Source organism: Aythya marila (assembly GCF_965140915.1).
Source record: "Aythya marila genome assembly, chromosome: Z".
Lineage (NCBI taxonomy): Eukaryota > Metazoa > Chordata > Aves > Anseriformes > Anatidae > Aythya > Aythya marila.
Window position 1 is genome coordinate 4,981,438 of NC_139080.1, and position 19,406 is coordinate 5,000,843.

The window sequence follows — 19,406 nt, forward strand, 5'->3', positions numbered from 1 at the left end:
GGAATATTATTCTTAAAGAAACCTGCATTATATATCAGAGAAGAAAATAAACATAGCATAATTTTCTTTAAAAATCATTTTTTTGTTGTTTTTGCCAGATATTTAATTATCCAGTTCATAAATCAGTTACCTATTACACATATTACCCATTGATGCAGAAGTTATGTTTTCCTTTTTTCTTTGATACCTAAAAAATGTTAATTCTTACAGTCTGTATCTGGATCATTGTTAAATCTCATAGCAAGAGCAATAATATCCATCCTCAATTGTTTCTTATAATATCCTATCTTTCTGCTGCATTTTACCTAAACCAAAAGACAAGAGAGTTGGCTTCACAGAAAGAGACATATTGAACTTAATATAAGAAATACAATTATTGTCTGATTGTGTGATATATTGTCTGATACCTGATTATTATTCTCCTCTATTTTTTTGTACCTCATGCTAGTGCTATTTTGAAACTCCAGCCACAGTTTGACCTCTTAATAAATTTTAGAGAGATCACTCCTTAAAGCTGTAGGATGTAAAATCCAGATACACATGGTTTAACAGCTCCCAATTAACTTTAAAGGAAGTATTACCTAAATTAATTAGGTGAAAGAAAATGTAATGTACTCAAACATTATAAATACTGTAAATATATCAGACAGCATTTTCAATAATATGAGTAATTTCTGAAGTGATGAGATTAGACAGCAAGTTTACTAGTGCACCTGGCGAAGAGTTTTCTGCTTTGTTTCCTATACACGTTGTTTCCTATGTTTGTGAAACATCTTCCCTTCTGTTTCTCTCTGTCCACATGTAAACACCACATTAAGTCTGTTTAACATGCTTATTTCTGGATCTGCTTCTGCTCTGTATTTCAACTGAGTAAAATAAAGGTGTTTTTCTGCCTAATCTCTTATTTAGCTCTATTTCTATTACTGCCTCAGATTAAATCCCAGTTAAAATGAATTACCTTAGTAGACCAGAACTAAGTGGTACAGCTCTTCCCCTAGCTCTTCTTCTAGGTCTGTACAACATGATATGGGAAGCATGATTTTGGATGTTTGCATCTTCCTTCTACCTCCTCTTCTGGGGAAAAAAAAAAAAGTTGTCTTAAAATCCCAGAAGGTCAGCAAATACACAGGGTGCGTATTTGCGTAAATGCGGTGCCTCTCAAAAAGCTGGCTCTGTTTGAGCATTACAAAGGTCATGAACATTACAAAGGTCATGAGTAGGTGCTATGATCTGATACCTGTTGTGAGAGTGTGGGTTCAAGATAACATTTGCCTCAATAAATCCTTTAAGAAAAATAGGTGCTAAATCTCCATTCTCTTCAAATACAGGTTGAGAATACCCCTGCTTAGCAGACCCCAGCTTAGAATATTTTTAAACTTTATAAGAAGAATACAGATAATTTTAAATAGAGAAAAAATATTACAAATGAAAGTCATATGTCTTTCCTGTTTCATCTCAACATTTCTTGGGGCAAGGGCAAATTCTACAAGTAAAATATATGTTCCAAATAGATTGCCTAGAAAACTAGATTTGTGTGCTTGGTCAATATTCAATAGAATATGTCTCACCAACACCAGTAGAAGTTAGTATATTAAAAATGAAAATGGGACAGTGATTCTGGAATATCTTAGTAAGGTATGTTGTTGCTGTTTTGTTTGTTTGTTTGTTTGGAGATCAGTAGTTTGAGAAAACAGAATAAATGAAAATAACAAACTGGGTTTGTATGCTAAGTGTTCTCTTTGCAAAGTAAAAGGGTTATAAACACATTCTTACCTTTGTTCCAAAGCCTTGCTCCAGCTTTTCACAGTTATAAAATTATGGATTACAGTGGCATAATATTCAGAATAGACCTGGAATAGCTCAGCAGGGTATTAGACATGTAAATTTACTTACTGATAGCTCTGATATATTGAGAGGTTAGTCATTTAGTTATAACTAGATCTGAAACCCCTATTCCTTTCCTTAGCAAATGAAACATGGGTTCTCTAGATTCTGGGTTCATTTTTGTCTAGGCTGCATTTACGTAGGCAAATTTCTATCTGCAACATCTTCTTTGAAGCTATTGCATCAAACTCATGTTGCTTTAAGTGAAGAGAGAAATGGGACCACAGCATTTTGGCTTTAAACTATCCAGCTGAGGAGCAAAAAATTCAAGCAAAATTTATGTGAGTCATGTGTTAATTACATACAAAAGAATGTAATGAAAATGGACACCCATTTGCATCTATATATGGACACCCACTATATATTAATTATACTTAATATTATTCATATTATTAATATGAAGGAAATATTATTTCTAATACTATATATTTTCATATATTTTTATTTTCATTATTTGTTAAAAGATACAAATAATATTGTGTGCATCATTGTTGGGCCATAATAGATTACGGATCATATAAACAGCCTAGTTCGATCTATAAAATTTGGCATCCAGCTTCTTATTCAGCAATACCTAAAAAGAGATCTATTGACTTAAGCATATGCTGGTTGGAGTGCTTTGGCTTTCTCAGCTAGGCAATGTATCATATATTTAATTAAGCCTCTGGGTCATCTTAATATCAGTGGGATGATTAGTGGTATTTGTTTAAAGCAAGGCACATTCCTAAGTAGTTTTCTGAACTGAGACCCAAAAGAAGCAGGAGATTCATGGAAATTTATGTATGTGATTGTGTCATTAAATATAGACTGCCACTGACTATGCAGGGATGAACCAACTTAATACCATTCAGAATACTTCATATTTTTAAGCTTTTATTTATTTATTTATTTATTTCTTCCTTTGTGAAGGTAAGGTAGAAAACAGGTTTTTAGAAGTATCTGTAGTGTCATATAATGCAAGATATATAGGGCACAAATCTGAATGTCTTGAGAGGTCCTGCTACCTACAAGATAATCCCATTGAGAGCCTAAGTCCTCCAGGGATCTCTGGCAGCCAGGGCTTGCAGGTCTGAGCCATGGGACATGGTCAGCCATATGTTCATGCTTATTAGTGGCACTTCTCAGATGCATTAAATGCATTCGTCTTGTCTTCATGTTTCAATGCACAGCCAAATCATAAAATCAGTCACTAAAGCCACTCAGATTGTTATGCATTATTGTTTAATTAAACAACACAGATAATTTCTAGGACTATTTCAAGTACAAACATGGCCTGATATCTGTGCTCTATTTAACCTTAGGAAGGAAATACAAATATTGAGAGGGGAATGTAATTGAAATGTGAAGAAAATAAGTTCTGAAAATAGAGGTTCACGTTTTTTATTTTTCTCTTTCAAAATTTAGTATGAAAAAGCATGAGCTAAGGAAACAATCCACCAAGAACTATTTTTCCCTCCTCTACCCCAAGCCATGATGAGTGTGAGGACACTGATTACGGAATTTATTTTTAAAAATTTAATTGGCTTCCTGTCCAGAAATATAGAGATGTAGAGGCCTAATTAATTGCTCTGACAAATCTGATCTAGAAGCCCTCTTCAGTCACAAGGAAACTCAGTAATATATACAATGTTTACCTTGAAATTTTTTTGAATGGACAAGCTCTGTGGAAGTGTGATTGTGGTAAGAAAAAAACAGCCTTGTGCCTTGCACTAGCACAAAGCCTCTGAAGCTTTGTGACTTAAGCAACACCTATGGCCTATCCTTTTCAACATGGGCAAATTTACTGGTACAGTATTTTGAGGTAGTACAGTAGAAAAGACTAGGTTGCTCACTAATATTTTTTAGTGATGGTAGGATTTCAGAAGGGCTCTTTCTGACTCAAAAGAAAGCAAAGTTAGGTCAGACTGGAGAGCTTTTGGAAATCCTACTCCAAACTAGCAATGCTTTCCTTTCTCCAAGCTAGCAACATTTTCCTTTCGCTGAACCACTCCTGTGCTTAGTTGTACTGTGCTGTGTTTTTCAGAGGATGCCTACAAAACTCAAGTCCGAATTGATGATGAACCAGCCTATTTGGATATTCTAGACACTGCTGGACAGGTAAGTAGTCTCCAAATGTAAACCTTTCTATCAGAGATAAAACCAAAGATATGTGGGTCACAGAGCTAGAAACAAGCCTCCCTATTCAAACATAAAGGGATCAGTGGTAGAATAACACTGAGGAATTAATAAAGGAGATTAAACAAGTGCTTCAGTGGTACAGTATAACTTCAAAAGCTGACCATAAAAGACAGACAAATGTAATAAAATAAAAGCTAAAAAGCTGTTTGTTTCTTTTTCTCTTATATGCAGACACATCTATCGCAATCATGGAATGAATAAAAAATATGTGTATTTGTATATAAAAAATATATGTATATGTATATAAAATCATTTTTAATCACTGCTTTTCTACATACTATTAGAATCTTCTGATGTACTTGTAAATCTAGTGTTTTGTTACCATTCTTTTCCTCCCTATACTATGTTTGAATGTCAAATACTTACCTGCAACAAAAGTTTTCCCATTAAAGGAAATCACAGTGTACATAAAACTTGTATGTACGAGTATCAGCAAAGGAATTAAATTTTTCACATACACTAAGGCCAAAGGAGGGGTTAAATTAAAGAAATTTTTCAACCTGACTTACTTCATCTCCTTTCCATCTCAAAACTTTTTTATTGTTTAATCAAAACATTGCACCTGTTTGATCTTTTACTGAGGTATGTGACAGGTTTTGTTTTAAGGCTTTGATAGTTTCATGAGTTTTTGTAGTATATGTGCACCTTGTACAGGAATGAGTCAGTCAACAAGGACAATAAATCCTTAAAAAATGATTTAGGAAGTAAAAGCCTTGAAACCTTGATCTTCACTTCCCAAACTTCTGAGTGTACCTTAGCTCTGCACTGCTAATGGTCAGAAATGCAGTGTGCTACCAGGAATTAGAATTAGAGTTATATAAGGCTGAAAGAAGTTCAGAGGGATTGTGGTTGGAGTTTTACATGTGAATGAAATATAGGCCAATTTCAAAGTGAACTCAACCCAGTTTCAGGAATCAAAAGATGCCCTGAATTATTCTTTTTTTGACCCAAAATTTTACAGTCTCAGCAGTTAACCAGTGACTGGTTTGCTGCTGATTCTCCTGTGAAAGTGTTTGATTTCTGAGAAAAGTTAAGCTAGATTTCAAGGGAAGTCTCCAAAGCTACAAATTTAATTGACCTACAATCCATCATTAAAACAAAGTCAAGAAGTTTTCCATGCATCGTAATCCTAGCATAGTTTCAGCAATGATTTGGCTGGGGGTAGGGTGGGAATATCACAGTTGTTACTCTTTAATATGTGTGAAAATATCTGTTGTTTTGATGGATAAGGGGAAGCAACATTTTCTTTACTCACTCAGAAGGTCTGAGCCTAGTAACTTCAGCCCTATATTGCAATCGGTATGCCATTACTAAAGGAATTACATCTCCAGCTGTTTAGTCTTGTAAAACTTCATGTGTTAGTGATGTCCTGTGTTAGCCTTTTAAATAGTTCACTGTCTACATCTACTTCAATCTACTCTTAAATTCATCTTAGTCTCGTTTTGTATAGTTAACATGATAAAAAGTAAAACACTTTCTTACCCAGAGGTGAAGAGGATAGAAGATTCAGAGTTTATGCACACGGTGTATTTCTAATGGAAGGAGGATCAAAATACAGAATTTCCTCTTTATAGTGTGTTCCCAATTTACTGTTTTTCTGTTTGCTTGTTTGCTTTGTTTTTGCCTGTGTACACTCAGAGAAAGTGCAGTAGTTAGACTTTGCAAAGCACAGAAGAGGCAGTAGGCACAGAACAGTAGGCAGTAGGCACTGTGCTCCCAGTCATAGACCTGTGCAGCGGTGAGCTACCTAATACCATATTTGCATCTGTCATTCAGATATCATTTATATAAAGGAAACCACCTTAAATTCAAAGCAAAATATGGATAATGAATGAACTGAACCAAAAAGGGATAATGTGCCTACTGGCACATTATTTTATTAGGAGTATGTTTTAAATGTAGTAAAAATACATTGTAAAAAACAAGATGAATAATTGCTTTGACTTTTTTTTTTTCCATTTGGTTTTGTTATAAGGACCATAAAAGTTGTGCTCTACATTAAAAAGTACAATAAGATATTCAAAATTTTGTTCTTTTCTTGTATTACTGAAACTAAGGTCACTGTTTTTTGTTTATTTGTTTGCTTGTTTGTCTGTTTTTCATTAGAACAAGTATTTTAAGTGTTATTTTATTTTCTTTCAGTTTCTTCTAAAATTAAAAATAAAATTTGAGCAACATTTTCAAACCTTCTGAAAAACTGTTTTATATTTAAGCAAAAGAAAAAATGTCCCTATACACTTACCTTTAAGTAGCTGAAAATGCTGTGTTTTTCAGCTTAAGCCAAGTTCATCTTTTGTTAGTCACATCCATTTTCTTTAGGAAAAATTCTCCAGAATATTGCACAATTTTTGTTTCTAACTTTTGACTGTATAAAAAGCCTGCAGCAAGGCCTCATTTATAATTGGGTTAAGAGGAAGATTTATTGCAGATATTATGAAGATTATTAGAAATTACAGTTGTCAGGTAAATAAATAAATCAGAATAATATAACCAGTGAAAGCTGATGAAAATAACAATAGAGATAGACTGTAGAGTTTTATTCAACATTTGTTTCAGAAAGAGACCTAAATATCCATATTAGAATCCTAGAGCATGTAATGACCATATAATGAAGAAAGCAGAGATTCTGGAGCAAGCAGAGACCTGTGGTGGCAGCAGCAGGCTCTGCAGATATATCAGCCCAGGACACTGCACAGACATAGCTTTCTATTCCAAGATCTATGTTGAAGTGATAACAGAATAAGTCTGCTTTAAATCTCCCTGTTCTTCCAGTTCAGACTGTCATCACTGTCTCATTGTATCCATACTAGGAAGTTCTTCCCACTTTCCTAGGTGCCTATTTTTCAGAAGCTGTCCACTCTGTGTCCTGGATTTAGCTGCTTGCAGATGTGTTTGAATTTGTTGCCTCTCTATCTTCACTGAACAACTCCAGAATAAATCAAGTCCTAATCCAAATCTCATTGAAGTCAACAGCTAAAATAGCCTCTTTCCTCACAGGTGGCTTAATGTCACTCACGCTGAAGTTCAGACTGAAATCCACCTGTGATTTCACTGACTCAAGGTAGAGTCAAAGCACCCAGCTATGTTGCTGGTGATGCACTCTGGGAGTGCCATGCAGTGCTTCTGGGTGTCCTCACAGTCCTCATTAGGTACCTCATTAACAATTTTGAACCATGGTTTTAGTCACTTCAGAAGATCAAGGAGCTAAAACTGTAATTCGTCTCTGTTTGGGAAACACAAGAAATAAAGGTGGAAACAGACCAAAGTCAATGTATGTTGTTCTAGAGAATGTATGTATGCACTAACTGAACACTTCATCACTGACCAAATAGTGCAATTTGTTAGCAATTAATCTTTTATTGCCAAGTCCACAGTTAAAAATCCATATCTGATTTTATATCTGAAACCAGATAGAAATTTTAAATGAAAGATACAAGTCAGAACACTGAAAACCTATGTGATGCTTCAGAAATATATTTCTGATTCTCAGCTTTCTGAAGTTAAAAAAGATTCAAAAGATGTTAAAAATGCAAACTATTAATGTTGCTTATCTAGTTACTGATCTTCCTCTTTTCATAAATGCAGGTGGACACTGTTAAATATGACAGATTTCTTCTCACAGGAAGCAGACTTATGTTCCATGGATTCTGGATATGTCATCACTGATTGTCCTGTAATACTCTTCTGAAATCTCTTTTCCACAGAACATATAGTAAGAGGCATGTTCTGAATGTATGTAGGTCTAGTAGATATGCTTCAGTAACTCCCTACCCCTGCTTTTCACTACCCATTCTGCCTGCCAGCAGGATTGCCTGTCTTTGCTTGCAGCAATCAACTTCATACAGAATAAGGTTAAGTTTACCCCAGAGAGTTCCAAGATCAGGTATTCTAATGTAGCTGCATGTAGCCAAATTGTCACAAGCAACAATTAATTAAATAGTTCCTTCCATAAGGTTTGAAAAAGTGATGTGTAGTAAGAAGGAAAGTAACAAAAAATGATGTTGGTTTTCTTTTTCAGTGGCACAATTAACTCTAAAAGAGATTTATCCTTAACCTCATCTTTTCTGTCCAAAGAAGCCACCAGTGATGCCTTTGGCTCCTCTTTAACTAGAAGTTCTCTTCTCACACTAAAAGTTTTAATTTTGCATCTACGTTTCAATTAAAAAATAAATAAATAAATAAAATAAACAAACAAAAACAAAACAAAACAAAAACAACAAGGAGACTAAATTTAAGATTAAGCTTTAGAATTATAGAATCATTTAGATTTGAAAAGACCTCTTTAAGAGGACTTATTATTTAGTTAGCTTTTAACCCTCTGGGCTAGCTGCAATTTGACATGTGGAGTAAATACTAAGACAATTGAAAATATGTAAATGAAAGCTATTATCTACAAAGACAGCTTGAACTATCTTGTCCAACCTTGTTCATGGCTCATTTCCTGAGGCTTTCCTTTCTTATCCAATGTATCATAAACTTCATCTGCTTTTACTCAAATTTAAACATGTGGGAATGCTTTTACTTCAAGGAAATCTGTAGGTGTGAAGGGAAGGACATTCAGACATCAAGTCCTTTTTCATTTCCTATTTCCTATTAGACACTGACATCCCCTGATGGCTCCAATCATCCACAAAAAACCTCCACACAATTAGGGAAACCCTCTCTTCAAATATGTTGCTACTTGTGGAGCCCAATTTGAATTCCTCCTCATGGAACATACACAGCAGTTATCTCTTCTGCTGTATTATACACTGGTGACTGACACAGGAGCCTTGATTCTTGCCACAGCTTTCCTCCTAGTGGCATATTACCCAGATTCCTTATTCAGACCTCACGCTGAATGTTAAAAGAGACCAAATTCTCTTCTCTGACAAATAATCTGAAATGATCCAGTGTAGTATACGCAAACTCATTTTCAAACACAAAGCAGACACATATGCAGAAAAATGGATTTCTGTACCTGTCAGTGATACAGTATTTTTGAAGATTATTGCACCATTTTTTCCTTGTTAAAATGTGAGCTTTTTATGATAAACTTGGAGGAACAGTATATTTCCCAAGTGTGAGTCAGAGACTTGAAAAATTGTCCTTAAAATGTAATGGCATGCCATTTCAGGAAGATTTTCCTTTGTCTGGAGGTGTGTGCACATGAATTCGTTTTCAGGCAGACACTTTTCAACCTGACAACAGCAGCATGCTCTGTAGTGAAATCCATCTCTCAAATTGCTGGCAAATCACAGGACATGTTTATCCTGCCAACCTTCAGGACTATGATTTTTGCCCCCTGCTTCAAGCTTTGAAGAGGAACCGTATTAGTCCCAAGAGCCCTTCAGATAAACACACTTTCTCAGACTAAACACTGTAGTCCGATGACTCACTCAAGCTGTTATCTAAGATCCTTCTGGTTATTATCTAAACATGTTGCTCTGTAATCCTAAATCAATGGAAGGTGAATTTCAAACTACACTCCTGTAGCTTATCTCAAGGAAATGAAAAATGCCTTTTTGGCAGTATTATATTTTAATGGTCCTTTACAACATGTTATTTTAAGGGGAAAATAATTTTAGTGCACTTTCTGCTAGGAATAGAGTAAGTAAATGAAATCCATTTTATTTTTAAAGCACAGTTGTAGTAAACTAAACAGTAACCATTAACACAGTGTATTAGGTGAAGAACATTAATTTTATTTTCTTCATGTGTTTTTGTTTCATAGGCTGATGATGACATACTCAAAAAGTCAAACCACAGTAGCTGAAAAATTGGTGAAGTCCTTCTAAGACAAGCTGTTCTGTATTTTCTAGGGAGAACTAAGTTCTCTCCCATGACCAAGTCATTTGATTTGTGAATGGACAGATTTTGGAGCAACATTAATTTGGCTCAGATAGCGAGTGAAAAATAAAGGTTCCAGTAAATCATAGATGAAATTGTAGGTCTGACTCCAATTTCCTTCAAATTCTGGGCAAAATATTTTTTGAATTCAGTCAGAAAATATCTAGTCACCTACTCTCAAAAAAAAAAAAAAAAAAAAAAAAAAAAGCATATAAGTTTAGCAAGAGCAGGAGGCAACTAGAAACTAAGATTCCCAATTTTCTTTCCCATTCCTGAATGAATCATGGTGTAATAAAGGATGAATCAGTTTGTATTTACAGGTTTATCTGTGTTTATCTTTCTTGTAAACAGGTGTAACACCATTTTGTAGCATTTAAGGTGAGCATCAGGTTTAAATGAGTCTAGTGATATAGACTTCTGCTCCTCACTACCATTCCACTTCACTGAAGTTAATGCAAGTGGTTCCTTGTTACAGGTGGAGGAGTACTTTCTATGCCTGTCTTTCATTTTTCAATAAACTCTTCCCTCCCTCCATCTTCTTTTTCTTCCTTTAAATACTAGCTTATTTTCCAAAATACATAAATAGCAATAGTGCCTCATGTTTGATTTATAACTTTTCATATATATATATATAAAGAAGAAAATATGCTGTTACAAATTCTGATAAAGGAAGCAAAATAATTTTTTTTCTTCTTTCCACATCTTTCTTTATAATATTTTTTGTTTGATTGCTTGTTTTTTTTTTTTTTTATTATTATTTTATTTATTTATTTATTTTATTTATTGTATTCTGGTGTATACTGCATGGAAAAAACCTGCATAAGCGCATCCTGTGTGAATGAACTTCATCCAGGTCCTCCACAAGACTGTGATTATGTAAATTTGCCTTTCTTCTAGCACTGCATACTGTTTTTCATACCTTTTCTTTCCACTGTTTAATGGGATTGGAGCCCCTGGAAGTTACTTCTGCCAGACATTGAACATGCGTGTCCTCATTTCTTTATATATATGCAACTGTCCTAGATAATATCATTAGGAATTCCATTTTACAGAGTAAATGCCTGTCAAAATCCAATTGTTCCAAAGTAGCTTTACACAGACCAATGATTACAGCAGACAGAAAACTCTTTTCTGTCTGTACCATTTTTCACAAAATTCACATTAAAAAAGTATTTCCGTGAATAAAAACTTGGCTTGCACACTAAGAAAACAAGCCTGTATAACAGCACAGTGTGGTGCCATTTGACCCCAAACTAATAAATGATCAAGACAGGGGTCTCTTGCAGAGCAGGGTGTCCAGGCTTCTCAGGAAAAATGGATTGTTCCAAAGAACAATAACTTGACAAGATTTGTTTGTTTCTGTAGCTGCTGGATATGCCACCAGTACACTGAATGGTGGCATCTCCAGAAAAAAATAAATAAAAATTAAAAAAAAATGACAGAGCAAAATTTACACAGCTCTTATACAAATCATCCAAACCTTTGAACTGCAAAACTGCATGAGATATCTGGCAAAAAGAGGTTTTCTGAACAGACAATTTCCATCTCAATCTCTCAGGAGGGGGCTGGAAAAGCCTAAAAATGAAAGCCACCACCTACAGCTCTAGTTTCAGTAGCTTTGCCATAGAACCTAGAAGTGGTATCTCCCGTCCACCAAATATATATATATAAATATAAATATAATTATTATTATTAATAATAATAATATAGAAAAATAAAAAAAAAATAAAAAAAAAAGAGGAAGAGAAAAAGTAAACCTTAGTAAATTTTCAGTTCTAATTCAGTTGTATGTCACTTCTCCTTTACATTCTAAGGAATGCTGTCCAGTTTCTTAAAAGAGTACATTAAAAATGACATAGTAATTCAATAAAAATATGAAACATTTTGTGTTTTCTTTTTTAAACTGTATATATATTTCTGTTTATTTTTCTTGCTTGTGGAGCAAGCTTGTTTTTTTTTTTTTTTTTTTTTTTTTTAATTATTATTATTATTATTATTATTTGTGCTTGCTTTTATTTTGTGCCTAATGGCTGAGGATAACAGATTGTTCTGTAGATGCCACTGGACTTCCATGTCACTATCAGAGCAGCAAAGCAAGCTTTCTTTTTAAGAAGACAAAATCCAATAGCTTATCAACAGCTGTATCAGCTGTGCCTGCATAAGGAATCAGACCTTCTTTCTTAACTACAGTGAGGTAGATAAACACTGAAGTGAACCAAAGTAGTCAGACTACACTAACTTTCAGAACTGTAGATGTGTTTTATCCTTTTGTTCAACAGTTGGGGCATCTCTCAGGAGCTACTCAGCATCTTTCAGGACCTATTGGTCTAACCAGGATGCCTGATGACTACAGCTTTGGAGCTCTGCCTTTATCTTTACAGCTTTTTTTCTAAAGAAATGAAAAATACTGTCCCATTTTATAATCAGACCCAGATATTGCAGATACAAAAATGGAACTTGGTATCATTTACCCCACTAGAAGTGACTTAGTTAAACTATTCTCTACTTACTTTGAAGCCTAGATATAGTAGTACTGGATCTGGATGAAATCTTGAATGTATGAAGTGCATGTAAAAAGTCCATAAAAAGTTAGATATTAGCCTGAAATGTTAGAAAATAATTTGAAGAATTGGTCCTACTGAATGTTCTTACACATTCATTAAAAATGTCTATGTTGTGAAAAGAAGCTTCCGACCAAAGCCTGTGTTTTTTTGTTTGTTTGTTTGTTTGTTTGTTTTTGTTTTTGTTTTTTTTTTCCTATCAAATGTATAAGAGGTAGAGTTCTTAGGCATCCAAGGAGCTACCTATTCTCCTCTTGTGCCCTTTCTGAAAACAGTGCTTTGCACATCACACAGCTAACCTTTTCTATATTCTCTTTGAGAATATTGGAAACTATTACGCTATAGCATTGCACCTGGTAGAAACTACTTGTAAACATCTTTGCAGTGTCTGTTAGGAACACTGTCAGTGTCTTCCATACATATGTCAGTGACTTCCATACATCCAAAAATACATACAACAGTAAAAACAGAAAAATAAATAAATAAATAAATAAATAATAAGGGAAAAAAAAAAAAAAAAAAAAAAAACCAGAAAGCTTAATAGTGTTGTAATCTCTGGCAGAAAATAGTTGTATGAAGAGACTGATATTTAGAGAGAATCTTAACACACAGCGGTAATAAAAAATCCCATGGCATATGAATCACAGAATCCCAGAATCACACAACTGTAGGGGTTGGAAGGGACCTCGAAAGATCATCGGGTCCAACTCCCCTGCCAAAGCAGGTTCCTCAGAGCAGGCTGCCCAGGTAGGCATCCAGACAGGCCTTGAATATCTCCAGAGAAGGAGACTCCACAACCTCCCTAGGCAGCCTGTTCCAATGCTCCATCACCCTCACCATGAAGAAGTCCTTTCGCATGTCAGTGCGGAACTTCCTGTGCTCTAACTTGCAACCATTGCCCCTTGTCCTATCCCTACAAACCACTGAGAAGATGCTGGCTACATCTTTCTGTCCCCCACCCCTCAGATATTGATATACACTGAGGAGGTCTCCTCTCAGTCTTCTCTTCTCCAGGCTGAACAGCCCCAGGTCTCTCAGCCTTTCTTCATAGGGAAGATGCTCCAGGCCCCGTATCATCTTTGTGGCCCTCCTCTGGACTCTGTCCAGGAGTTCCCTGTCTTTCTTGTACAGGGGAGCCCAGAACTGGGCACAGTATTCCAGGTGAGGTCTGACCAGGGCACAGTAGAGGGGGAGGATCACCTCCCTTGACCTGCTGGCCACGCTCCTTTTAATGCACACCACGATCCCATTAGCCCTCTTGGCCACAAGTGCTGGCTCATGGTCAACCTGTCATCCACCAGGACCCCCAGGTCCTTCTCCTCAGAGCTCCTCTCCAGCAGGTCATCCGTCAGCCTGTACTGATACTTCGGGTTGTTCCTTCCCAGGGGCAAGACTCTACACTTGCTCTTATTAAATCTCATTTGTTTTCTTCCTGCCCATCTCTCCAGCCTGTCCAGGTCTCGCTGAATGGCAGCACAGCCTTCTGGCGTGTCAGCCACTCCTCCCAGCTTTGTGTCATCAGCGTACTTACTGAGGGCAGACACTATTCCCTCATCAAGGTCGTCGATGAAGATGTTGAACAAGACAGGACCCAGCACCGATCCCTGGGGAACACCGCTAGTCACAGGCCTCCAGCCAGACTCTGCTCCTCCGATCACCACCCTCTGAGCTCGGCCAGTCAGCCAGTTCTCAACCTACCTTGCCGTCCACTCATCTATCCCACACTTTCTCAGCTTTGCTAGTAGGATGTCATGGGAGACAGTATGGAAAGCCTTACTAAAGTCAAGGTAGATGACATCCACCACTCTCTCCCATCTACCCAGCTGGTGATGCCATCATAGAAGGCAACGAGGTTGGTCGAGCACGACTTCCTCCTGGTGAATCCATGCTGACTACTCCTCATAACCTTCTTCTCTTCCAATTGCTTGGAGACGGCATCCAGAACAAGCTGCTGCAATACCTTTCCAGGGACAGAGGTGAGACTGACTGGCCTGTAGTTTCCCGGATCCTCCTTCCTGCCCTTCTTGAAGACTGGAGTGACACTGGCTGTTCTCCAGTCTTCAGGCACCTCACCCGTTCTCCAGGACCTTTCAAAGATGATAGAGAGCGGTTCAGCGATCACATCTGCTGGCTCCCTTAGCATACGCAGATGCATCCCATCGGGACCCATGGATTTGTGTGCACTGAGCCCACTCAGACGCTCCCGAACCACTCCCACGTCCACCAGGGGGGAGCCCTCCATTTCCCAGACCCTTTGTCCTATTGTCAGGGGTGAGGAGTCCCGGGGGAGTGTCCTTGAAACAAAGACTGAAGCAGAGAAAGCATTCAGTATCTCTGCCTTCTCTGCATCTCCCGTGACCAGGACACCCCCGTCATTCAGCAAGGGACCCACATTATCCCTAGTCTTCCTCTTGCTCTTTACATACTTGAAAAAACCCTTCTTATTATCCTTTATCTCTTTTGCAAGCCTCATCTCTAGGTGGGCTTTAGCATTCCTCATCGCGTCCCTGCAGGCCCTGATAACACATTTATACTCCTCCCAAGAGGACAGGCCCTTTTTCCACATTTCATAGACCATCCTCTTCTTTTTGATCTTTTTTAGATCAAAAATCATTATCTTAATCTTTGCATCTTTTTTACCCCTCCTATTTTCTCTCTAGTGGGGTCTTAAGCCCTGTCCCAGGAATGGAACAGCATCTGTGGGCATAGAAACCAGGCCAGCCTCCTTATTATAGCTCTGCCTCTTTGGGGACAGGATTTTAGGGGGAAACTGGGCTAACAATAAATTGCTGAAAATATCTCAAAACATGTAACCTGCTGAAAATATCTCAAAACATGTAATTTCTACTATTTCTCTCTGGTAGCATGTGGTTATTGTTATTTCACCTTCAACTGGCATAGTTTCCATATTCCACTCACTGTTATGCTGGAATGTCCCATAATGTATTTCAAGGATTTATGTCTTCAAGATGACACTTCTTTTCCAGCTCGTGTTTCTGTAGCTGGTGCTAACCATTGCAACTGAGAGGATGTGTGAGGTGCAGCTGCCATAGCATTTTCAAAATGCTATGCGATGCAGGGAAGGTGGTGGTATAGGTACCTCATAGCTGTTGATGTATGTTCTTCTGGTCCCAAAAATGGACTATTTTTATCTAACTTAAATTATTCACAATATGGACTTGCATGTCTGAACTAACCATCTAGATTGTTCTTACAGTTGCTGAAAAGAAAAAATTGTTTGATGGCATAGTTCCCTCTTACCCTCAAATACATTTTTAAAATAATTAAACCACCTTTCTGAGTTTTATTTTTACATTGACTATGAACAGAGTCAATGCAACTGAACAAAGTACAGACATCTACATAGTAAGCATGTGTAGTATGATTAAATGTTTCTTGTATCCTATTATTAAGGCTGGAGCATCTCTGTGCGGGATAGCTACCCTACATGTGAAGGTAACTTAGAGGCACTTTGTGAGCTGCTCACAGGTGAGCTGACACACGTTAATACTATTCCATATAAGTCTATGTTCCAACAAGTCCCCAGAAGCTCAGTGAATGCAGTTCTTCAGGACTCCGTGGACGCCTGTCCAGTGACTGTCCCTGTGTACTTAATGTTACCTAGTCATTTTACCTCCATTAGAAACAGCAGTGCAAATGCAAAGAAAAAAGAATGATAGGATCTCCTTCTTTCTGGAAGAAATGTTTAAGTTCCAAGGACACAACAATTCAGACCTTTTGTAATAGAGTCATACTAAATTTAACACTGTAAGCAATATAAAATCAATGCTTCTTTAACATAACTAATTTGCATTCATATTGGTGATGATTTATGTAGTTTCTGCGGAGCACATTCCTCAGAAAAACACTGAGCTAGATTTCAGTGGCACAGCTGATTAAATATGAAAGTTTTTAAAAAAACTACCTAGCAGCTTGTTTGCTTCTTTTCCTCTCCCCCTCTTAAGAGTCATAGTTCAGGTTGTATCTCTGGTGATGAGTAGGGCACAGGGGAAGAGAGAGAAATAGCTGTGTAGTGGAATTTTTAAGGTAAGCAAACTTATTAAGTCATCTTGAGAGAATACATATGCAAGCCAGAATATCATTTACAGTCATTTATCAGAGCAATGGGGTGTCTGATTCTGTAGCCTCCTGCTTCACTTCTGCAAAGCTGCACAAGCCTCACTGGGGAAGAACGCAACTCTGCAATCACTGTGTAAGCTTACAAGAGCTTGTTTGAATCCCTGGCGAGTCCTTGCTTGCAGCTGCAGTCATTGCCTTTTTGCTAGTGAGTTGTTGTCTTTTTTTTTTTTTTTTTTTTTTTTTTTCCCTGCTGTTTACTAAAATGTAATTACCGAGCTATTAATTCTTCCCCTTTACCATTTATGATGCATTTGTGTTAAAAGGTGAAAATAGGCTTTATTCTTTCTTGCATACCAATGAGGAAGGGGGAGAAGTGTTACATGGTGCATGATAAACCAAATGCAGTTGGAGGTTTTTGAGAGAGTTAACAATGGAGATTGCTTCAATGCATGCATATAACAGAAAATTACTAAGGTGTTTATGCCTAAGAGAGAAACCATTAGCATTAATATGAAAGTAAAAAACAGTTCTCTGAGTTAGGGACTACAGCACTAAGGCATTTTTACTGACATTGTGGAGAACTGATATGGTGATTTTCTCCATATTTTGGGGTGAATGAAAAGTAGATATCATTTCCCAGGTGATGGATTACATATTTTAATTACTGGATATGACAAACCATCTTTGGAATAGCAGGATTAATAAAGTTAACAAAAGCACAGTTGCAGAAACCTGGCAAATATATCATCACCTGAGGGCAGGAGGGCAATTAGAGTGTGAACATTGGGAACATCAGTGCAGAGAAGCTACTTCTGGAAGGAGGGCCAACACAGGTTATTTAGTAGTTCCTTAGTGACAAAGAAGGTCACAGTGTGGTGCTATTTTATTTATTTATTTATATATATATTTTTTGAAGTCATGAGTTATTTTATAAGAATGTTGTTCTCAGTTGTCTAATTTATTTATTTATTTATTTATCTTTACTTATTTTCTTCTACCTGCATGATATAGTTTAATCTTACTTTATAAGCCAGCCATGATACAGAACAGTATTTGTATACAGAACAGTAAATGAATACAACATTTTCTCCCAATAGACAATGGGGCAGTGCAGTAGTGGTCCATCAGTGTGAAAGGTGTGAAGGGACATATCTACCTGCTTTTCATGAGACTTAATCCTGTAGCCCTGTCTGTGACTATGAGCAATGCCAGATACTATCAGAAGTATCATAACTGGAAAGAGAAGGGAAACCTAAATGTTTAAGCCCATATATGGTAAAGGACATGAATTCACAAGTGATGAAATCAGATTGTGTTCCAAAATGATTCAAATAAGTCAGTAATCAAACAAACTTCATAAACTGGCAATTCTTAAAAAGGGTGAAAATTTAGACATACCAACATGAATTCTCAGACTCATTTGAATGAAGATGAGACTATTGTCTGCATAATCAAACCTGGCATAGCAATTCATATATTAAGAAATTTTGTTTTTGTTTTTTCAGCAAAAAATCTGCAAAGATTCGGGATGCAGGATTCTGTGTTGCATGTTCAGTGTGCCTAGTCGTGTTTCTTAAATTTTCAACCATCCATTCAGCTGACTCACTCAGTTCAGACTATCTTCTTGCCTATTGACAAAGTCTTGAGGTGTTCCCTGCCATTTAGTCTACCTGGATGAGTACAGAGTGTACATTGACCCCTGGAAAATATCAAATAATGTATTTGTTACAAAACTTGAAAATCATACCTATATCTTCCAGCAAAGATCACCTGTTATGAATATTATTCTTCCTGTTTCCCTCTCCAGGTAAATTAATTACCATAAACAGGGGGAGGAGTGGCCAGATAAATAAGGACTGATTTCAATAGGGTTGCTGTTGGTTTTCTTCCATATTATGAATTGATTTCAGTATCTATCTTAGCATTTTATTGGCCATTCCTCAAGTTAAGAAAAGGTTACTGATTTTGTACAATGTGGAGTTCATGATATTGCCTTGGAAGGATGTCAGCTTAAGTTCAGAAAGACATTAATCTGCTAGGAACATGGGCTGCATCTTTTATGTTATCTTTATACTGTTCCCATCATCTCTGATGTGGGTTTGGTCCCCAGTACAAATTCAAAGAAGGAAAGGGATGTTGCTGTTTTATAACAGAGGCAAGGATTCCTTCCTGTAATTATCACAGCCATGAGACTCTGACTGATCATTAATCAGGGGACTGATTATAATAATAATCCACTTACACTGCAGGTTTATGGGCTAATTCTCATTTATATTAATCCCATTTTGAACTGCTCCTGGATCATTACTATAGCAGGGAAAAAAGTCATAAGAGAGGTTTTTGGTACACAACCAGAACAGTGTAGAATTGATGCAGATCAGTCCCTGTCCTCCAGTCCAGCCAGAGCCCCTCCATTTTCTTTGGTTTGTGTTTGAGCTGTTATCCAACCTCCTTCCTTCTTACCAGTGATGTGACAGATGGTTTGGGCTGGCGCACGTGACCAAGTACCACCTGTTTCAGACTTCTTCTGTGTTTTTGTTTGTTTGTTTGTTTTTTTGTTTTCTGTGCAACTCCTTTTGTTGTTGCTATTTGCAAAGAATAACTGGAAAAAAGAGGGAAGAGAGAGGGAGTGATGGGATGTGATATCGGTCAGAGCTTTCTTGTTTTCTGTTGTGTCATCATTGGTAACCTATAGCCACTGCATGCCAGAATCCTGCAAACAAGAGCAGCAGGTTTGAAACTTTGACTTCTCTGATAATAAAATATATCTGCTTGTTATCTCCTAATGCATTGTCCTGGTTTCATTTAAGACAGAGTTAATTTTCCTCCTAGTAGCTGGTAGGGTGCTATGTTTCGGATTAGCATGAGAAGAGT

At 36.9% G+C, this 19,406-nt stretch overlaps 1 protein-coding gene across 1 annotated transcript in view; it reads left to right on the forward strand.

Moving 5' to 3' along the window:
• RIT2 (Ras like without CAAX 2) overlaps positions 1-19,406 on the forward strand; it is a gene marked incomplete at its 3' end in the record, with an annotated part of 202,377 nt that overhangs the window by 84,646 nt on the left and 98,325 nt on the right. Inside the window, exon 3 of the mRNA XM_082782828.1 lies at positions 3,908-3,981. Within this exon, the coding sequence (XP_082638954.1) occupies positions 3,908-3,981 (74 nt within the window). The remainder of the gene's footprint in view (positions 1-3,907; positions 3,982-19,406) is intronic.